Source organism: Symphalangus syndactylus, chromosome 22 (genome assembly GCF_028878055.3).
Source record: "Symphalangus syndactylus isolate Jambi chromosome 22, NHGRI_mSymSyn1-v2.1_pri, whole genome shotgun sequence".
Taxonomy (NCBI): Eukaryota; Metazoa; Chordata; class Mammalia; order Primates; family Hylobatidae; genus Symphalangus; species Symphalangus syndactylus.
In genome coordinates, this window is record NC_072444.2 from 28,003,238 (window position 1) to 28,021,309 (window position 18,072).

The window sequence follows — 18,072 nt, forward strand, 5'->3', positions numbered from 1 at the left end:
GAATGAGTGACGGCTCTCCCGACCAATGGCGAGGCGGCACTGAGGGGGCGTGCCCCTGAGGCGGGAAGTGGGTGGGGCTCGCCTTAGCTAGGCAGGAAGTCGGCGCGGGCGGTGCAGACAGTATCTGTGGGGACCCGGAGCACGCAGACCTCGCCTGCTTTACGTTCACCTCGGTGTCTGCAGCACCCTCCGCTTCCTCTCCTAGGCGACGAGACCCAGCGGCTAGGTAATGATTGGGGAAGGGCTGAGCAACAGGCAGGCGGCGCAGGGCTTTTCTGGGCTTGCGGGGCTCTTTTCCCTCCGAGGGAGGCGGCGCGCCCGCAGGCCCAGCGTGGCGGGGTCGGGCGCGCGTGCGAGCCGCCTCCCTGGATGGGAACTGGTGCCCCCGCTCACCCCGAGGCCCGGGGCGAGGGCGCAATGCCAGGCGCACGTGCTGGGCCCCCGATTTCTTTGGAGGGGAAAGTGCAGATCAACACGTGATTACCGACTGCGGGGCCGAGTCACTGAGGGGAAGGTCTGGAGCTGCACACGCGAGCTGCTTAGCACAGCGGGAGTTGGGAGTGGAAGTTGCTTTTCCATCGTAGCCAAGTGTAAGGTTTTTGGGATAGACGCAGACTTAGCGGAGGTGGCCATTCAGGCCAGGCCCTTCCTAAAATGGAGGAGGGCGGCGAGAGTGGAGATGCCCACGAGGCTGCGGCCCCCTCCCCCACCGGCAGCCCCCGCCTCGCCCGCGCTAGCGGCCCGCGCTTCTGCCCAGTAAGCGGTGACTCATTTAACTCCGAGAAGGCACCTCTTCTTGAGGAACCTGCAGCAGAGCCGTTAGATCATTGGCAAGCCCTCCAGGCGACCTCGCCCAAGTTGGGCAAGAGCGGCTCCCCGGCTGGCCACCAAAAGTCGGGCCCTGATCTGATTTAAGGAGGATTTTTTTTTTTTTTTTTGAGTTTTGCTCTTGTTGCCCAGGCTGGAGTGCAATTGCGCGATCTTGGCTCACAGCAACCTCCGCCTCCTGGGTTCAAGCGATTCTCCTACCTCAGCCTCCCGAGTAGCTGGGATTACAGGCATACGCCACCACGCCCGGCTAATTTTGTATTTTTTTATTTTTTATTTTTTAAGTAGAGGCGGTGTTTCACCATGTTGGCCAGGCTGGTCGTGAACTCCCGACTTCAGGAGATCCGCCCGCCTCGGCCTCCCAAAGTGCTGGAATTACAGGCGTGAGCAACCGCGCTAGGCCAAGAAGGATGTATTTTAAGAAAGCTTCCTGTTCAATGTTCCCCTGCTCTGTGCGCTTCTCTGGGCGGTATGGTCCATTGCTTCACTTGCCTTTCAGGCCCACCCGGGCCCTGACTACTCTATTCATTTACTGTGTCCCTAATTCGGGGTTCCATCCAGGCGGCTAAAAAAGCTGTGAATGGTCCAGGCGCGGTGGCTCACGCCTGTAATCCCGGCACTTTGGGAGGCCGAGGTGGGCCTCCTCAGGATCACCTGAGGTCGGGAGTTAGAGACCAGCCTGGCCAACGTGGTGAAACCCCATCTCTACCGAAAATCGACCGGGCGCGGTGGCTCACGCCTGTAATCCTAGCACTTTGGGAGGCCGAGGCGGGCGGATCATGAGGTCAGGAGATGGAGACCATCCTACTCTGCTAAACCCCATCTCAACTAAAAATACCAAAAAATTAGCCGGGTGTAGTTATGGGCGCCTGTAGTCCCAGCTACTCTGGAGGCGGAGCTTGCAGTGAGTCGAGATCGTGCCACTGCACTCTAGCCTGGGCGAAAGAGGGAGACTCCGTCTCAAAAAAAAATAAATTAGCCGGGCATGGTGGCAGGTGCCTATAGTCCCAGCTACTCGGGAGGCTGAGACAGGAGAGTCGCTTGAACCTAGGAGGCTGAGGTTGCAGTGAGCCAAGATGGCGCCATTAAACTCCAGTCTGGGCGACAACAGCGAAACTCCGTCTCAAAAAATAAAAAAAAATCACAGTTTATTTTCACATCCTAAGACTTTTGTCTTTTTTTTTTTTTTTTCCTGAGACGGAGTCTCCTTCTGTCGCCCAGGCTGGAGTGCAGTGGCGCAATCTCGACTCACTGCAAGCTCCGCCTCCCGGGTTCATGCCATTCTTCTGCCTCAGCCTCCCAAGTAGCTGGGACTACAGGCGCCTGCCACCACGCCCGGCTAATTTTTTTGTATTTTTAGTAGAGACAGGGTTTCACCGTGTTGGCCAGGCTGGTCTCGATCTGCTGACCTCGTGATCCACCCGCCTCGGCCTCCCAAAGTGCTGGGATTACAGGCGTGAGCCACCGCGCCCGGTCAAGACTTTTGTCTTAAGTCACTAAAATGAAAACAAAAATACGGAGATGCCTTAATAAAATTGCCTTTAAAAGTATGACTGAAATACACAAAGTATACCACAGTGGTGGCCTGGAGATGGGGCAGGGGGATATTGACTAGAAATGGCCTGAGATAACTTTTTGCAGTGATGGAAATGTTACTCGAGTATATAATTTGCCAAAACGCAAAATTAAATCTAAAAATATGTGTAAACAAATTTGCCTTTTTGGAACCTAGAAGATAAAAACTAAGTACCTTTTTTTTGGCTAATGAATAAAACTCCATTGTTACATAGACAACAAAGCCACAGAAATGACTTCGGTAAATAATTTTGAAAGTTAAAAACCTGCCACCTCAGGACATTCCAGAGAAGATGTTGGAGGGGAGCCCAGGTAGATAATGGCTTTAAACACCAAGTTCCTCTCACCCACCTCAGTTCTATAAGTCGTTCAGTTAGTTTCTTTGGAGAGCGCCAAGGAAAAAAGTAAGAAGGGATTTTTCTTTGAGGAATTGCTATTTGTTTTTCATTGCTTTAAATTCTTTTTTTTTTTTAAGGTGTTGTTAAAGGAAGCCCCTTCCCTTGAAGTATCCTGGTGTTCAAAGAATTTTTCCTCTATTTACAAATTATGAAACCCCCTTGGGAAGAAATAATTAGATGTCATTATTAGTTGGTCCTGGTGGCTCACCCCTGTAATCATCCTAGCATGCTTTGGGAGGCCAAGGCAGGGGAGGATCGCTTGAGCCCAGGAGTTTGAGAGCAGCCTGGGCAACATAGTGAGACTGCCATCTCTTAAAAAAGTAATTAGAATAAAATAAAGATGTTATCATTAGTGACATAACAATACTGAAGACCCAAGTACTCTGATATTGGTAAGTCCCAGGAAGTGGCAGTAGCCAAGATCACAGTCCAAGGACTTCATTGTTCCTGACTTCCAAACTCAGAATTTCTGATCAAGTACCTACTAAGTGAATATTCTGCTGCTACTTCAAATTTAATCTGAAGAATTATGTCCAAACTTAATTCACTATTTTGTTTTAATTCTGCTACAAGCTACATTTTCCCCTGGTCCCCCCACCCTCTTTTTGGCCTCACCCTAGGTGGTTTTGCTTGTGACCTTCATGTCTGTTCTTGGTTCCTTTCCATTCCCATGCCAGCCCTCATTGTTCACTCATGACAATAGCCAGTTTCAGACAGCTCCTGGGCCGCTCTGCGTCCAGCAACACGTTCATCTTTCTATTTGGATTTGATTCTCCCTAGGCACACACATCTGTGGGCTTTTTCTCTCTCGCTTTTTTTTTTTTTTCTTTTTGCTTACAGAATAAGACCTCGATTGCTGGGGTTTAACCCATTTATGCCAGAGGTTGCAGATCTTTTTTTGTGAAAAATCAGACCTTGGCAATGACTTGAGCAGTGGTTAAAAATGACTCCCACATCCTTAGCGTTCCAATAATGGAACGCTAAGCGTAATCAGGTTAAGGCTTTCTGGAGCTAGGCCCTAACTACTTAATTAGGAGAATTCCCACTGCTTTCCAGCAGGCTTTTCCCCCCACCCTAGCCAGCTTTCCTACATCCAGTATTTAGTCCAGTGCTGATTCTTTCTAGTCCACGAACCTTGGAAGTGATTCCTTGAATGAGTGAGCAAATGCAGCATTATGGCTTATGGAAAACATGAACTCTGTGTTTCTCCTACAGAAATTCACCATGTCTATTCTCAAGATCCATGCCAGGGAGATCTTTGACTCTCGTGGGAATCCCACTGTTGAGGTTGATCTCTTCACCTCAAAAGGTATGTGCCACCTCCTTGGTTTCCACGGTTCCTTCCACCATGCTTCATTTTAAAATTTTTCTACAAATACTGGAGCCTTAGGCAAAAAAAAAAAAAAAAAAAAAAAAAATCTGTTAAAGCTTTTCTTTCTGTCTGCACATGCTAGTAGGTTGTGCTTCCTGACTGCGAGGGTTGGGGGATTTTTAGGCATGGAGCCAGTGTCTTGCTGCTTCTCGGCTTCTTTTTTTTCTTTTTTTTCTTTGAGATGAAGTCTTGCTCTGTCACCCAGGCTGGAGTGCAGTGGCATAATTTCGGCTCACTGCAACCTCCGCCTCCCGGGTTCAAGCAATTCTCCTGTCTTAGCCTCCCAAGTGCCTGGGACTACAGGCATGCACCATCACACCTGGCTAATTTTTGCATTTTTGGTAGAGATGGGGTTTCACCATATTGGTCAGGCTGGTCTCGAACTCCTGACCTCAGGTGTTCTGCCTGCCTCGGCCTCCCAAAGTGCTGGGATTATAGGCGTGAGCCACCCTGCCTGACTCCGCCAGCTCCTTGGCTTAAAACCACATAAGTTGGCTCCTAAGTCAGTGAGGTAAGGAAGTAAGGTGATACCATGAGACCTTGTCCCTAAAAGGGCCCATCACTAGTTGTTAGCTGACAGCTTGCTGTGACCAAATGTGGAGATACAGTGTGATAGGATGGTATCTCTTGATAAGGGGAGGGACAACAGGTGTGAATGTAGCACCTTTATCTCTGTCTAGAAATCAGTCTTCAGCCAGGATCAAGGACAGTTTTTACCTGTGGGCTTTGGAATAGTCCGGAGGCTCTCATTTTTACCTGGCTGTCAATCCCCATATGAGGAATTTTCTTATGAAAAAATTAGAGAATGGTGAAACTCCTTCCTTTAAGAAGAAAATCCAGTGCCTCTGTAGCTCCGTGTTACCTCCAGCACATGGCACGATGGACAGAGTGGATGAGGTTGGCAAAGGAGCTTCAGGCAGAATCACTCAGGGGTGCTAAACTCACAGAGAACTGCCAGTCAGAGCTGAGTCACCATCTGTGAGTCACAGGCCTGGCAGTGGAACCCCAGCCCTTCCCTTCCCCTTGCACCTCCCCTCCCCCTCGGCAAGAAGGGATCCTTGAGGCCCGACTTCATTGGGCAAAAGAATGCCTGAGTTCCGCCTTTGGCTGCTTGCTGTGTGGGCTCTCAAGCACAGTGGGGTTTCTCACTGGCTTTATAGGGAACCCTGAGGGTTCTCACAGGATGCTGAGAGTTCCCTTCATCCAGTAAGAGTGGTGAGTGGTTTGCTTAGTCAACGAACGGGTGGAACTTTCTGCTTGGAAATTAATGAACTTTAAGCAACAAAAGACCCCAGACGCTAGAAGATTGTTGGGAGGCGGACATTTTGAAATTGAAATGAATGGAACTTTCTCTTGTGTGACTTAACCCTTTTCAAAAAACATGAAATGATGGACTTGCTCAGAACCTTTCATCTCTCTGCATGTCTCATCAACTTTTTTAGAGCGGTTTTAGGTTCACAGTGGAAGCAGGCGGAAGGTGCAGAGGTCCATAAACCCACGTGTACCCGCTGCCTCTGCACATGCGCAGCCCCGCCGTTGTCAGCATCCCCACTAGAGTGGTGAACATGCGTGAACACATTATCATCACCAAAAGTCCGTAGACTCCAAGCCTCTTGTTTTCATCTTGTCTTTGCCTGATCCAGTGCAGGGAGCCAGGGCAGGTTTCAAGAAGAAAGTATGACCTGTTGATAGCACACACTGCAGTGCAGCAGGGAATGCTGGTGGGTCCTTTGCTAGAAATATCTGGTTGGTTTCTCTGCAACATCTTCCTTGACACCATCTGTTCTTTTACCTCCACCAAAGATTGCCCTTGTTACAGGTATAGGTTTCACCAGATGGCTGGTTTCAGTATCTGCAAGATTATTTGGTTCAGTTCTTACATTTATTAAACTGTGCATTTTATTATCTTTATTCCTTCCTCCCACATCCATCCTGTTTGCCAGTTTCCAGTTGGGCATAGAACCCCCAAAATAGCATTTAGCATTGTCCAAACTGAAACAAATGAGCTAGATACTCCTCCTGAGCCAGTTAAATTACCCTAATTTTATGCTTAACATCAATATAGTATCTGCCTGGGCATGGTGGCTCATGCCTGTAATCTCACCATTTTGGGAGGCCGAGGTGGGCAGATCACCTGAGGTCAGGAGTTCAAAACCAGCCTGGCCAACATGGTGAAACCCCGTCTCTACTAAAAATACAAAAATTAGCCGGGCGTGGTGGCACGCTGCTGTAATGCCAGCTGCTGGGGAGCCTGATGCAGGAGAATTGCTTGAACCCAGAAGGTGGAGATTGCAGTGAGCCGAGATCGCGCCATGCACTCTAGCCTGGGGGATAGAGCGAGACTGTCTCAAAAAAAGAAAAAAAAAGTACCAGAACATCTTCAATGCCCTGTATGGCTCGCGTTGGATTTCTCTTGGGCAGTGCTGCTGGAATAATCCACAGGGCACCAACGCAAGCTTGTGAGGGACACACATTCGCCTGGGTCAGAATCTACATTTTAACAAGACCCCCAGGTGGCATGTAGGCTCTGCTGTAGAACACTTTCTTTCTGCTAGGGGAATTAGTCATCTTTGCAGTACAGGCATGTGAAACGCATGAAGAACAGGCCAGAGCGTTTAATTCACACAGTTGGTAGGAGGAAGAAACAGCTCCCTAATGATAAATGCATCTATGGGCGAGAGGGGACTTGGGATTGTGCTGGAACTGGATTTCTGAATTGCTACTACATCTTTTTTCCTCTCATCCAGGTCTCTTCAGAGCTGCTGTGCCCAGTGGTGCTTCAACTGGTATCTATGAGGCGCTAGAGCTCCGGGACAATGATAAGACTCGCTATATGGGGAAGGGTAAGCCTTAGAACCCACAGCCCATTGCCTCCCTGCCTCCAGCCCCGTTCCTGGCCTTGCCCAGTCCTGTCCTCTCTGGGTGGCACTTGCATTTGCAGGTTTATGGCAGGTAAACCTGCTGTAACCCATGATGTTGGTGGAAGCAGTGCACCACCACGTGGACAGGAAAGTTGGCGTGTGGATTCCGGGGTTCCTGAGCCTGCATGCTCTGGGTCGAGAGTTCCAATGCTTGTTTCTATTGCAATTTGTCCCCAATCTGCGAAATACTCCTTCACGGTTAGGACAGGAACCCAAGGATGAGAACAGGGCCTGTTAACTAAAGAAAAGTTTCCCCATCTCCCAGGAGGGTTCTGTGGGCCCTCCAGTTCATCAGCCTCTTCAAGGGCTAGAAGGGATCCGGGGAAGGTCTAACCAATGACCTACCCTGAATAGTGAGCTACAGATGTGTCATTTAGTCTGATTTTCCTGTTGACTGACTCACAGGAGCCCTGCTCTGTGGCAGAGCCAACCTCTGGCTGTATTCAAATTGACTTAGTGTGTGTGCAACACTGACCTTTCTAGAGATAGAACATGTGGCCATGTTACAGAAAAGCACATAGGGCTAGATCACACATTCTCAGTGGGGGACCCAGAAAACTCCAAAAAGCCTGCAGGGGAAGGGACAACGATGAAATCAGGTTGTGAAACACTGGGCTGGTGTCGCAGTGGTGGTGCTGGGTGTTCAGTCCCGCTTTAATGCTGTAAGAAGCACTCTCCACACACGAACGTGTTATCATTTGACCATTGTTTAATGGCGTACGTGGGGACTTACCCGGAGCAGGATGATGCTGTGCCTTGATGGTAATGAGTGCTCAGTAAGTAAGCATTTGTGGAAGATTGAACGCATGGCCCCTGAAATGCTCTCCTCTGCTTTCCTGTCCCCTCACCGTCTCTCACTCGCAGTCCTTCATCACCGGTTCTCTTCTGAGTCTCTCTCATTTTTCCTTCTTCATTCTCTGCTGGGCAGGCGTCTCCAGACCCATTAAGTATATTAATGAGTTCCTGGCACCAGCCCTGTGCACTCAGGTAACTGATTGAACAGCCTTTAGTCTGCAGTTGGTGTTTCCAGTGCATGGTCTTGCAAACTAACCTCCAGTCAGATCACTCTGAGCCAGCTGCTGTTTGTGTGGCTCTAACCCTCTGGGGTCCTAGGAGCACTCAGACTGGGCCGGAAAAGTCCTCCGATTCTGGGGGGAAAGGGGAGTGGGGGAAGAGGTCCCACAGAAGGTCCCTTGGTGGGCTTCCGCGTCGGCCTCAACAGTGGTTCTCTCTAACAATGCTGCTCGAGCCTGCTTTTAAAGTTAATGTCAGTAATTTGATTTGATTGTTCCTTCTAGGTGTCTCAAAGGCTGTTGAGCACATCAATAAAACTATTGCGCCTGCCCTGGTTAGCAAGGTAGGACCTGCCTCCTGATAACTAATGTGTCTAAAGCCACCAGAGCGTCTCCCAGGCCCAGGGGCTTTCCTGTTTATGGAAGAGCTTATTCTGAGAGCTACAGAAGCCGATTGGATTCCCTATAATGCATGAGAACAATCTGTGCATGACATAATTTATTTTAACCTGCTCGCTGCCTCACCCCACTTTTGGGAGCAGATGGAATTGCATCAGAAGAATGAGACACTTAGAGCCCTGAGGTTTTTTCCCCCCTGCAACTCTCTGGACCTTTGGGGAAGTTAAGATCCAGATTCTAAGAGTGGCTCTCAGGGGTGTTCGTGGTAGTGTCCATGGTGACTAATTTCTCATGAACTTTGGAATTATTTACTATAATTCTACTGACTTTAACAGTGGAGTTCCTGTTAAGTAAAATCTGGAAATCTCAGTACATCAAACGTAAAAGTAGAGCTGCTGGAGGTGAAGTAGGGCTGGGGACCCAGCAACCCACCCGACTCGGCAGGTTTTATCTCATTTACCTTCCCTTCGGCCCGTCCCTCTGTAATTCCTGTGGCACTCATCAGATGGGACTGGTTTGAAAAACCCTGTCTAAAAACACTCTGGGCCAGGTGCAGTGGCTCACGCCTGTAATCCCAGCACTTTGGGAAGCTGAGGTATGTGGATCACTTGAGGTCAGGAGTTAGAGACCAGTCTAGCCAACATGGTGAAACCCTATCCCTACTAAAAGTACAAAAATTAGCCGGGCGTGGTGGTGCACGCCTGCAGTCCCAGCTACTTGGGAGTCTGAGACATGAGAATCGCTTGAAGCTGGGAGGCAGAGGTTGCAGTGAGCAGAGATTGTGCCACTTCACTCCAGCCTGGGCAACAGAGTGAGATTCTGTCTCAAAAAATAAAAATAACAAAGCTCTCTACGCCCAGTCCAAGCCCAGCCACAGCCTCCGTCTATTCTTGAATCTAGTCCCTCTCCTCCGTGCATTCATTCTGTACACGAGGGAAAAGGAGGAGTTCCTTTGTTGTCTCTGTCCCTGACTTGTTGGTTTGGGCCTGGCTTTTATGGCACTCTAATTACTCCCTGCCGGACCAGCCCCCAGATGAAATTTCTTGTTGCTGTTCTGTCTGCACCATCCTCTGCCAGTCTCCTGGACACCTCCACACATTCCTTGTTCTCTGTCCCTTCATACCCCTACATAGTGTGACTCACACGATGAGCAGGATCCCCTGACATTTTTTTTTTAACACTCTAGAGAAACATACCAAACTGTTAGTGAGAACTGATCTCTGAAGCTGTGTGCTTGGGTAACTGCCTGCCTATTCCAGTGATGCCTTGACAAAGCTGCAAAAGACATCAAATTGCTAATACCGCATGATGGGATCAGAGTTGATTTTCTTTGCATTTTTTTATATCAAGAACATCATAGATAAAAAATAATGCCTTGTTATTAATACATTAGTTTAAAATGGAATGCTGATTTTTGGCTGGGTGCAGTGGCAAACACCTGTAATTCTAACACTTTAGGAGGCTGAGGTGGGCAGATCCCTTGAGGCCAGGAGTTTGAGACCAGCCTGGGCAACATGGCGAAGCCCACCCTACAAAAAAAAAAATACAAAAATTAGCCAGGCATGATGGTGCATGCCTATAGTCCCAGCTGAGGTTAGAGGATCATTTGAGCCCACGAGGTGGAGGTTGCACTGAGCTGAGATCTTGACAGTGCATTCCTGCCTGGGCAACAGAATGAGACTCTGTCTTAAAAAATAAAAATTAAAAAATTAAAAAGTAATACTGATTTTTATTGGATTACTTTGAGCCCGTTCTCAGTACGTCAGTTTTGTTACTTTGCAGTCTCATCAAAAACTCATTTTGATCCATCATTAGACGCTTTGCTAAATGATTTCGGACTACCTGCAGAAATCATGCCTCCCATCAGAGGATGAAGATTTGCCGTCTTTGAGGTTAGCCAAGAGTGAGCAGCAGAGCCTACCTTTCAAGGGCTCAGCCTGCTTGAGTGAACAATGAGCTTTGCTTATTTATTGCCTATGAAAGCCATGTTCCTCGGTAGCGGTGGTTTACATGGCACATACCTGACAATTCTCTTGGGTATAAAGTCACTTTGGGCTCCCTGGGTAGACTGTTAACCTTTTGTTACAAAGCATTGTGTCTGAGAGCGTCCATCTCTGTTTCACTGTTGGGTGAATGCCTGATAACCATCAAAGCAAGCAGAAGGCAGTTTTTTGTCTCCCCACTGATTTTTGTCCTCCACTTTTTTTGCTTATAAAACAAACATCACAGAATTGATTTTGATTTTACACAGTTCCAAAGTCAGATTCCATGGTAGGGGAGCAAAGGCTATGCAGATAAGAGTGTCACCAACCCCTCATTCTCCCCTCTCCCTCGTAGAAACTGAACGTCACAGAACAAGAGAAGATTGACAAACTGATGATCGAGATGGATGGAACAGAAAATAAATGTGAGTGGCCTGAGGTGGCATCTTTACTGGGGAAGATCATGAAGTCTCCTGAAGACTTTAAAAACTTTCAGGAAGAGGTCCATGATCTTAGTGATGAACTAAATGAGCCTGTGGTCTCTTCCCATTTCTTTGCTTCACTCTTAAGAAATCACACTTTTGGCCTGGCACAGTGGCTCACGCCTGTAATCCCAGCACTTTGGGAGGCCGAGGCGGGCGGATCACGAGGTCAGGAGATTGAGACCATCCTGGCTAACATGGTGAAACCCTGTCTCCACTAAAAAATACAAAAAATTAGCCAGGCCTGGTGGTGGGCGCGTGTAGTCCCAGCTACTAGGGAGGGTGAGGCAGGAGAATGGTGTGAACCCGGGAGGTGGAGCTTGCAGTGAGCCGAGATCCTGCCACTGCACTGCAGCCTGGGCAATAGAGTGAGACTCCTTCTCAAAAAAAAAAAAGAAAAAGAAATCATACTTTTGAATATCAGGTGCAAAACCAGGTGACAGTAGCTTGTCAGTTTGGTTACTCAGAAGAGCTTTGCTCCTTATAATGAATTCAGTAATTCCTACAGTTGGCCGGAGTTGGGCTCTGTCTTAGAGGCGAAAAGCAGTGGTGAGTCCACATGGAATGCCATTTGCATTTCTAGTAACAGTGAAATGGAGGTGTGATGGGGGAGGAGATGGTGCAGAATGCAACCCTCAGGGCAGTACAGCAGGAGAAAAGCTGGTGAGTCAGAAATGACTTCATTCCACTCGGTTCTCTTCTGTTCTAGCTAAGTTTGGTGCGAACGCCATTCTGGGGGTGTCCCTTGCCGTCTGCAAAGCTGGCGCCGTTGAGAAGGGGGTCCCCCTGTACCGCCACATCGCTGACTTGGCCGGCAACTCTGAAGTCATCCTGCCAGTCCCGGTGAGTGGTTTATTGGAATTTCCCAAGCAAGGAGTTGGGGGTTTCAGCTTGCTGCTGGGGACCCGAGACTTCTATGCCTTGATCTCTTAACACATGTGACTCTCCCAGCACAGCTCTGCCCCTTGTTAAGTGTGACCTTGAGCAGGTAACTCAACTTGCCTGTGCCCCAGGTCCTTCATCTGCAGTGGAGGCTCGGGGAGGAAATGACAGCAGTACTTGCCTTGCTAGGCTGTGAGCATTAGCTGACATAGTCACATGTGTTTATCCTGTTGATCATGATTTTGCGGTTATCAAAATAGCCCTGGCGTGAACTGGTTGCAGTAGTGCACACCTGTAGTCCCAGCTAAGCAAGAGGCTGAGGCAGAAGGATCGCTTGAACCCAAGAGTTTGAGACCAGCCTAGGCAAGACCAGTACAGCGAGACCCTGTCTAAAAACATGAGTCAGAGACCTGGTGAGCATTTCATAGCCACCCTGGCCCCTCTGGTGCTCCTTAAGGAGCAAGTCTTGGGCTCATCTGTGAGCCAGATGGGGATGGTAGGACCAGAGGGGCTTACTGCCCTGTGGGGCTCTCTGGACCCGGTGCCATGCTTCTCTGCTCTGCTCTCCCCAGGCGTTCAATGTCATCAATGGCGGTTCTCACGCTGGCAACAAGCTGGCCATGCAGGAGTTCATGATCCTCCCAGTCGGTGCAGCCAACTTCAGGGAAGCCATGCGCATTGGAGCAGAGGTTTACCACAACCTGAAGAATGTCATCAAGGAGAAATACGGGAAAGATGCCACCAATGTGGGGGATGAAGGCGGGTTTGCTCCCAACATCCTAGAGAATAAAGAAGGTAAAGGCGCTGGGGAACCCCCTCCCCACCGAGCCCTGCAGCGCCAGCTCCCTCTGTGGGGGGTCGTCCACACCTCCCACTGTGGAAATCTATTCTTTCCACCTGTAGTTTGTACAGATCAAGACCCTTCCAACAGTTTTAAGGAGGAAAGGGGGAGCTTCATTTTATTTTACATATTTTTTTCTCTTTTTTTTGAGATGGCGTCTCTGTCGCCCAGGCTGGAGTGCAGTGGCGCAATCTCGTCTCACAACAACTTCTGCCTCCTGGGCTCGAGCGATACCTAATAGTTTGGGGAGCCGAGTGTCTGTCCGTCTGTCCTGCTGGCAGGGCAGCTCAGCCATGGACGGCAGACCCTGAGCCTGAGCTCTCAACGGCACAGCCTGGCGGGAGGATCCTGCCACCCCGGGCTGCCTCCACTGGGCTTTCTCTTGGATCCCGCTTCTGCTGTGTTTAAGGCCTGTGCCTTGGGACAGCTGATCTCAGCTGCTTACTGTAATTGTATCGTGGCCAGGACAGCTGTTCCTGGGCACTAAATTTGGGAGCATTTGTCAGTGAGAAGGGCTGCTTTCTTGGAAGCTGTGCTCAATTTCCCATTTCGTATGCACCAAGAGCTCTGACCCATGGTTTCTTGCCCCAAAGCAGAAAAAAAGTAACTGATGTCACAACTACTGGTTGGGGCCTGAACACCTCTTGATCTTTGTGTTACAGTCCCTGTGTAGCAGCTGTTGAAGGGAAGTTTTCTCTCTACCTACCTGTTTTCGAAACCTGTTGCCACCATCTCTTCCCAGGCCTGGAGCTGCTGAAGACTGCTATTGGGAAAGCTGGCTACACTGATAAGGTGGTCATCGGCATGGACGTAGCAGCCTCCGAGTTCTTCAGGTCTGGGAAGTATGACCTGGACTTCAAGTCTCCCGATGACCCCAGCAGGTACATCTCGCCTGACCAGCTGGCTGACCTGTACAAGTCCTTCATCAAGGACTACCCAGGTGAGTGTTCCCGGAGTGCCATCTCCCTTTCCCGCCACTGACCTGCAGCAGGGCAGCTGGAGCATCTGGCTGGCTGGTGATGGCTGCAAGGAGGGGGAGGGGGAGGGTGTGTCTGAACCTCCAGCTCCTGTAGGGGATTTGCCAGGGGGCTTGCCCCCACTTGTACATACACAGGGCTTCACAGAGGTTCTTGTGTAGCTAAGGAGCTCGGGTGCCAGCAGCAACATTGCATTATAAGTTCACAGTACGATTATCTCCTGTCTCTGTCTCAGGAGCAGATGCGGTCTGTGCTCCATTAGACAGGTGAGGAGGGAACCAAGCCTTCAGAATCAGAACAGCCACTTGGTACTGAGATGTATCATGCTTCCTGTGAGCTGGGAATAATTCATTTTAGGCTCTGTGTGTACACAGGATAGAGACTGTGACTACCTTTCTGCAGGAGAGGAAACTGATGGCTGGTTGAATAATCTGCCCGAGACCACACAGCAAATGGTGGGGCAAGAATTCAGACCAGGAAATCTGACTCCAGAGTCTGTGTTTAACCAGTCCCCTAAATAACTTGGTCAAGGTCAAGCCAAGACCCAGACTCAGGTCGTCTCACTTCTGAGTCTGTGGCTGCATTCTGATTTTCAGTGGCACTAAACTCAAACCACCCTAGACAAATAAGTGTCCTCTTCTTACAGGTCTTAAACAAAATTTTTGAGGCTGGGCATATGGTGGCTCACGCCTGGAATCCCAGTGCTTGGAGAGGCTGAAACAGCATCACTTGAGCCCAGGAGTTTGAGATTAGCCTAGGGAACATAGCAAGACTCCATTTCTACAAAAAATAAAATAAAATGAGTAGCTGGGTGGGTTGGCATACCCCTATAGTCCCAGCGACTCACGAAGCTCAGGTGGGAGGATCATTTGATCCCGGGATTTCACAGCTGCAGTTAGATCAGTTGGAGAGCCATCCCCGTCCTATACTTTTGGGCAGTGTGAGGCCAGGCGAGCAGCAAGTCAAGGGGGAAGCAAGGCTGGGCATTGCAGTGGAACACACTGGGAGAATCACACTGATGAGGCGTGTCCCTCCTTTCCTTAGTGGTGTCTATTGAAGATCCCTTTGACCAGGATGACTGGGGAGCTTGGCAGAAGTTCACGGCCAGTGCAGGAATCCAGGTAGTTGGGGATGATCTCACAGTGACCAACCCAAAGAGGATTGCCAAGGCGGTGAACGAGAAGTCCTGCAACTGCCTCCTGCTCAAAGTCAACCAGATTGGCTCCGTGACCGAGTCTCTTCAGGCGTAAGTGTCTTCCCAGGCGAGCAGCTTTCCCGCAGCTACGGCTTGTGAATCAGAAAAGGGCCCTTTTGTTCTGGTGATGTGGGAATCCTGCTGGCCAGAATATAGGACATCCTGGAATTTTAACAGGTTTTGTGTTTGAACTCAGGAGCCTTTTAAATTAAACAGTCGGGGCCTGTATTCCCAACATTTTGGGAGGCCAAGGCAGAAGGATCACTTGAGCTCAGCAGCTTAAGACCAGCCTAGGCAACATAGCAAGTAGTTGTATTCTGTGAAGAGCTCTGTCAGAGAACACTAGTCTTTCTCCCATCAAGGGAGGCTGAACCCAGTGTTTCAACTATGACAAGAGGACTAAGAAAGTCCTGGGGTAGAAGAGTTCAGAGGAGGGTGAGTGTTGTCCTCTGTGCTCTTGACAAATCCCAGGCATGGAGAGCTTTAGCCATTAACAGCCCCTCCACTGCTCTCCTGCTGGCACCGAGGGGTAATGGCCTTGGGGGGTTGTGGCACCAGAAAATGGGGTCATGCCATCTGGGTTGTTCCTTGGCTTCCAGGTGCAAGCTGGCCCAGGCCAATGGTTGGGGTGTCATGGTGTCTCATCGTTCAGGGGAAACTGAAGATACCTTCATCGCCGACCTGGTTGTGGGGCTGTGCACTGGGCAGGTAAGAATGAGCATCTCCTCCTTTCTTCTCTCTGACCTCAACTTCTTAGGAAGACCCAAAACCAGTGAAGCTCCATGTCTGTCCCCGTTTTGCTCATGTCCCCTGAGTCGCTGCTCTCATTTCTGAGCCTGAACAGAATGAGGGCATGAGGGCCCTGCCTGTGTGTTGTGGCCCCCACTTTCCTAGCATCAGATCCTCTAGAAATTCTCTTTGACATCACACCCTCTCCCTGCCAGAAATGCCTGCAAAGCCTGTCCACTATAAGCAAACGGCCTTTCTTTTCTCCTAGATCAAGACTGGTGCCCCTTGCCGATCTGAGCGCTTGGCCAAGTACAACCAGCTCCTCAGGTAAGGAGGGCTCCTGAGAACAAGGGGCCTGTGGTTCACCAGGTGGGGGTCTGCACTCAGTGTAGGCACTGCCCTCCCCCAGGAGCTCCTGGCTCTGGGAACGTGTACAGGTGCAGGTGCACAGTGCAGACAGCCAGGCCCTGAGCAGGCTTAGGTCGGGACAGAGTTAGGCCTAGACCCTCCACCCACTGCAATGCCACCAGAGGCAGGAGCCTGTTCCACACAGTGCTGCCCTCTTCTGGTGAGAAAGAATAGGACCCCCTTTGACAGCTGATCCATGACTTTCTTAGAGCTTTCAGAGAGCTCCTTCATATGATCTGTTTCAGCGCATTTAACCGCTGTTTGTGGATGTGGAGCCAGGGCTCGGAGGGAGGAAGAAAAGGCCGAAGGGCACATGGCTGGGTTTCCACTTGTGAGCGCTGTGGGGCTGTTCTGGTCTCCCTTTCCTGTCTGTGTCCGTGGGAAGCCCCTGAACACCAGGAGACTTGTCCCCCCCTCCCCCCGCCAAGTTCTCCCATATTACTCCTTCATTAAAACTGTATCCTGGAAATTATCAAACATACACAAAAAAGCAGGTGAACAGTAGACGCGGGGCTTTTTTGTTGTTCGTTTGAAACAGGGTCTTGCCGTGTCACTCAGGCTGGAGTGCACTGGGGCAGTCATAGCTCACTGCAGCCTCAAACTCCCATTCTTTTTTTGCTGGGGAATTTTATTTTTATTTTTTTGAGACGGATCTCACTCTGTCACCCAGGCTGGAGTGCAGTGGCGCAATCTTGGCTCACTGCAACCTCTGCCTCCCAGGTTCAAGCAATTCTGTCTGAGCCCCCCGAGTAGCTGGGATTACAGATGCCCACCACCATGCCTAGCTAATTGTTTTTTTTGTTTTTGTATTTTTAATAGAGACGGGGTTTCACCATATTGGTCAGGCTGACGTCAGGTGATCCTCCCACCTTGGCCTCCCACTGTGCCTGGCCCCAAAATGTGTTGGCCTTTTTTTTTTTTTTTTTTTTAAGATCCAAACAGCTCACACATTTTGTCTTCTAATAAGGTCACTCTCCTTTTCTCCCCATGCCATTTATTTGTTGTCCCTTCAATATTTTTTAAAAAAACAAAAGCATTAGAATTTTTGTCTTCCAAGAAATGGCAATACTAACATTTTACTTTGCCCCTCTGCAACACTGACGGGGAGAGGAGAGGAGGAGAAGGGGCAGTGGGTGGAGGGCACCTAGCATGGTGAATTGAGATGAGAACTAAATACTTTTCTATATCTGGCTTCTCAGAGAAGCACAAGTTTAGAGGGTTTAAAGAAGGTGGACAAACTGGAGAGTTCTGTGTTCTCAACTTCCCAGGAGTGGGGCTGTGTCTTTGACCACATCTAGGATGGGAAAACTTAAAACTTGAGGTCTGATTTTTCTTTTTTCCTCCCCATCTCTTTATCTTTCTCCTTCCCAAGAATTGAAGAGGAGCTGGGCAGCAAGGCTAAGTTTGCCGGCAGGAACTTCAGAAACCCCCTGGCCAAGTAAGCTGTGGGCGGGCAAGCCCTTCGGTCACCTGTTGGCTAAATAGACCCCTCCCCTTGTGTCAGCTCAGGCAGCTCGAGGCCCCCGACCAACACTTGCAGGGGTCCCTGCTAGTTAGCGCCCCACCGCTGTGGAGTTCATACCGCTTCCTTAGAACTTCTACAGAAGCCAAGCTCCCTGGAGCCCTTTTGGCAGCTCTAGCTTTGCAGTCGTGTAATTGGTCCAAATCATTGTTTTTCTCGCCTCACTTTCCACCAAGTGTCTGGAGTCATGTGAGCCTCGTGTCATCTCCGGGGTGGCCACAGGCAAGATCCCCGGTGGTTTTGTGCTCAAAATAAAAAGCCTCAGTGACCCATGAGAATACTCTGTGTGCCTGTGTATGTTTGGAACAATCTGGGTCTGTCCTTAGTGTTCAGGGGGCCCTGGCGAAAGGGTGTCGGCCTTTGAGAACCAAGGTTTGGTGTCGTAACAGAAAAGGATGAGGATCTGTTGGGGTCATTTTCCTGGGTCCTTGGGAAGGGAACTAGAGGCGAAGGCAAGAGAAGAGACATACGCGGCCCCTCCAGGGTAGTGGGGTCACAACAGGGAGTCTAAGCTGGGAGGCAGAGTGAGACTTTGGACACCTTGTTTG

General features: G+C 49.7%; 1 protein-coding gene across 5 annotated transcripts; it reads left to right on the forward strand.

The window, feature by feature from the left end:
- The first annotated feature begins 92 nt into the window (after positions 1-92).
- On the forward strand, positions 93-17,802 carry ENO1 (enolase 1). Of its 5 annotated transcripts, none has more exons than XM_063631983.1 (11): positions 93-226; positions 6,921-7,016; positions 8,393-8,451; positions 10,844-10,913; positions 11,680-11,813; positions 12,425-12,647; positions 13,436-13,633; positions 14,715-14,916; positions 15,465-15,573; positions 15,863-15,921; positions 17,375-17,802. In XM_063631983.1, exons 2-11 carry the CDS (start codon positions 7,007-7,009, stop codon positions 17,442-17,444), a joined length of 1,134 nt encoding a protein of 377 aa, XP_063488053.1. In that variant the 5' UTR covers positions 93-226; positions 6,921-7,006; the 3' UTR covers positions 17,445-17,802. The 5 variants fall into 5 exon arrangements, with proteins under 5 accessions (XP_063488053.1, XP_055118455.1, XP_055118454.1 ...); XM_055262480.1 differs by lacking the exon at positions 93-226 and adding an exon at positions 4,017-4,128; XM_055262479.1 differs by lacking the exons at positions 93-226; positions 8,393-8,451 and adding exons at positions 4,017-4,110; positions 8,023-8,081.
- The last annotated feature ends 270 nt before the right edge of the window (positions 17,803-18,072 follow it).

What these genes read in the sequence shown, in the direction of transcription:
- ENO1 (XM_055262480.1), top strand. Translation starts at nt 4,026, where the DNA reads ATGTCTATTCTCAAGATCCATGCCAGGGAGATCTTTGACTCTCGTGGG. An exon ending in AGGTATGTGCCACCTCCTTG is followed by an intron (nt 4,129 to 6,920) that starts GTTTCCACGGTT and finishes CCTCTCATCCAG; the next exon opens with GTCTCTTCAGAGCTGCTGTG. An exon ending in TGGGGCTGTGCACTGGGCAG is followed by an intron (nt 15,574 to 15,862) that starts GTAAGAATGAGC and finishes CTTTTCTCCTAG; the next exon opens with ATCAAGACTGGTGCCCCTTG.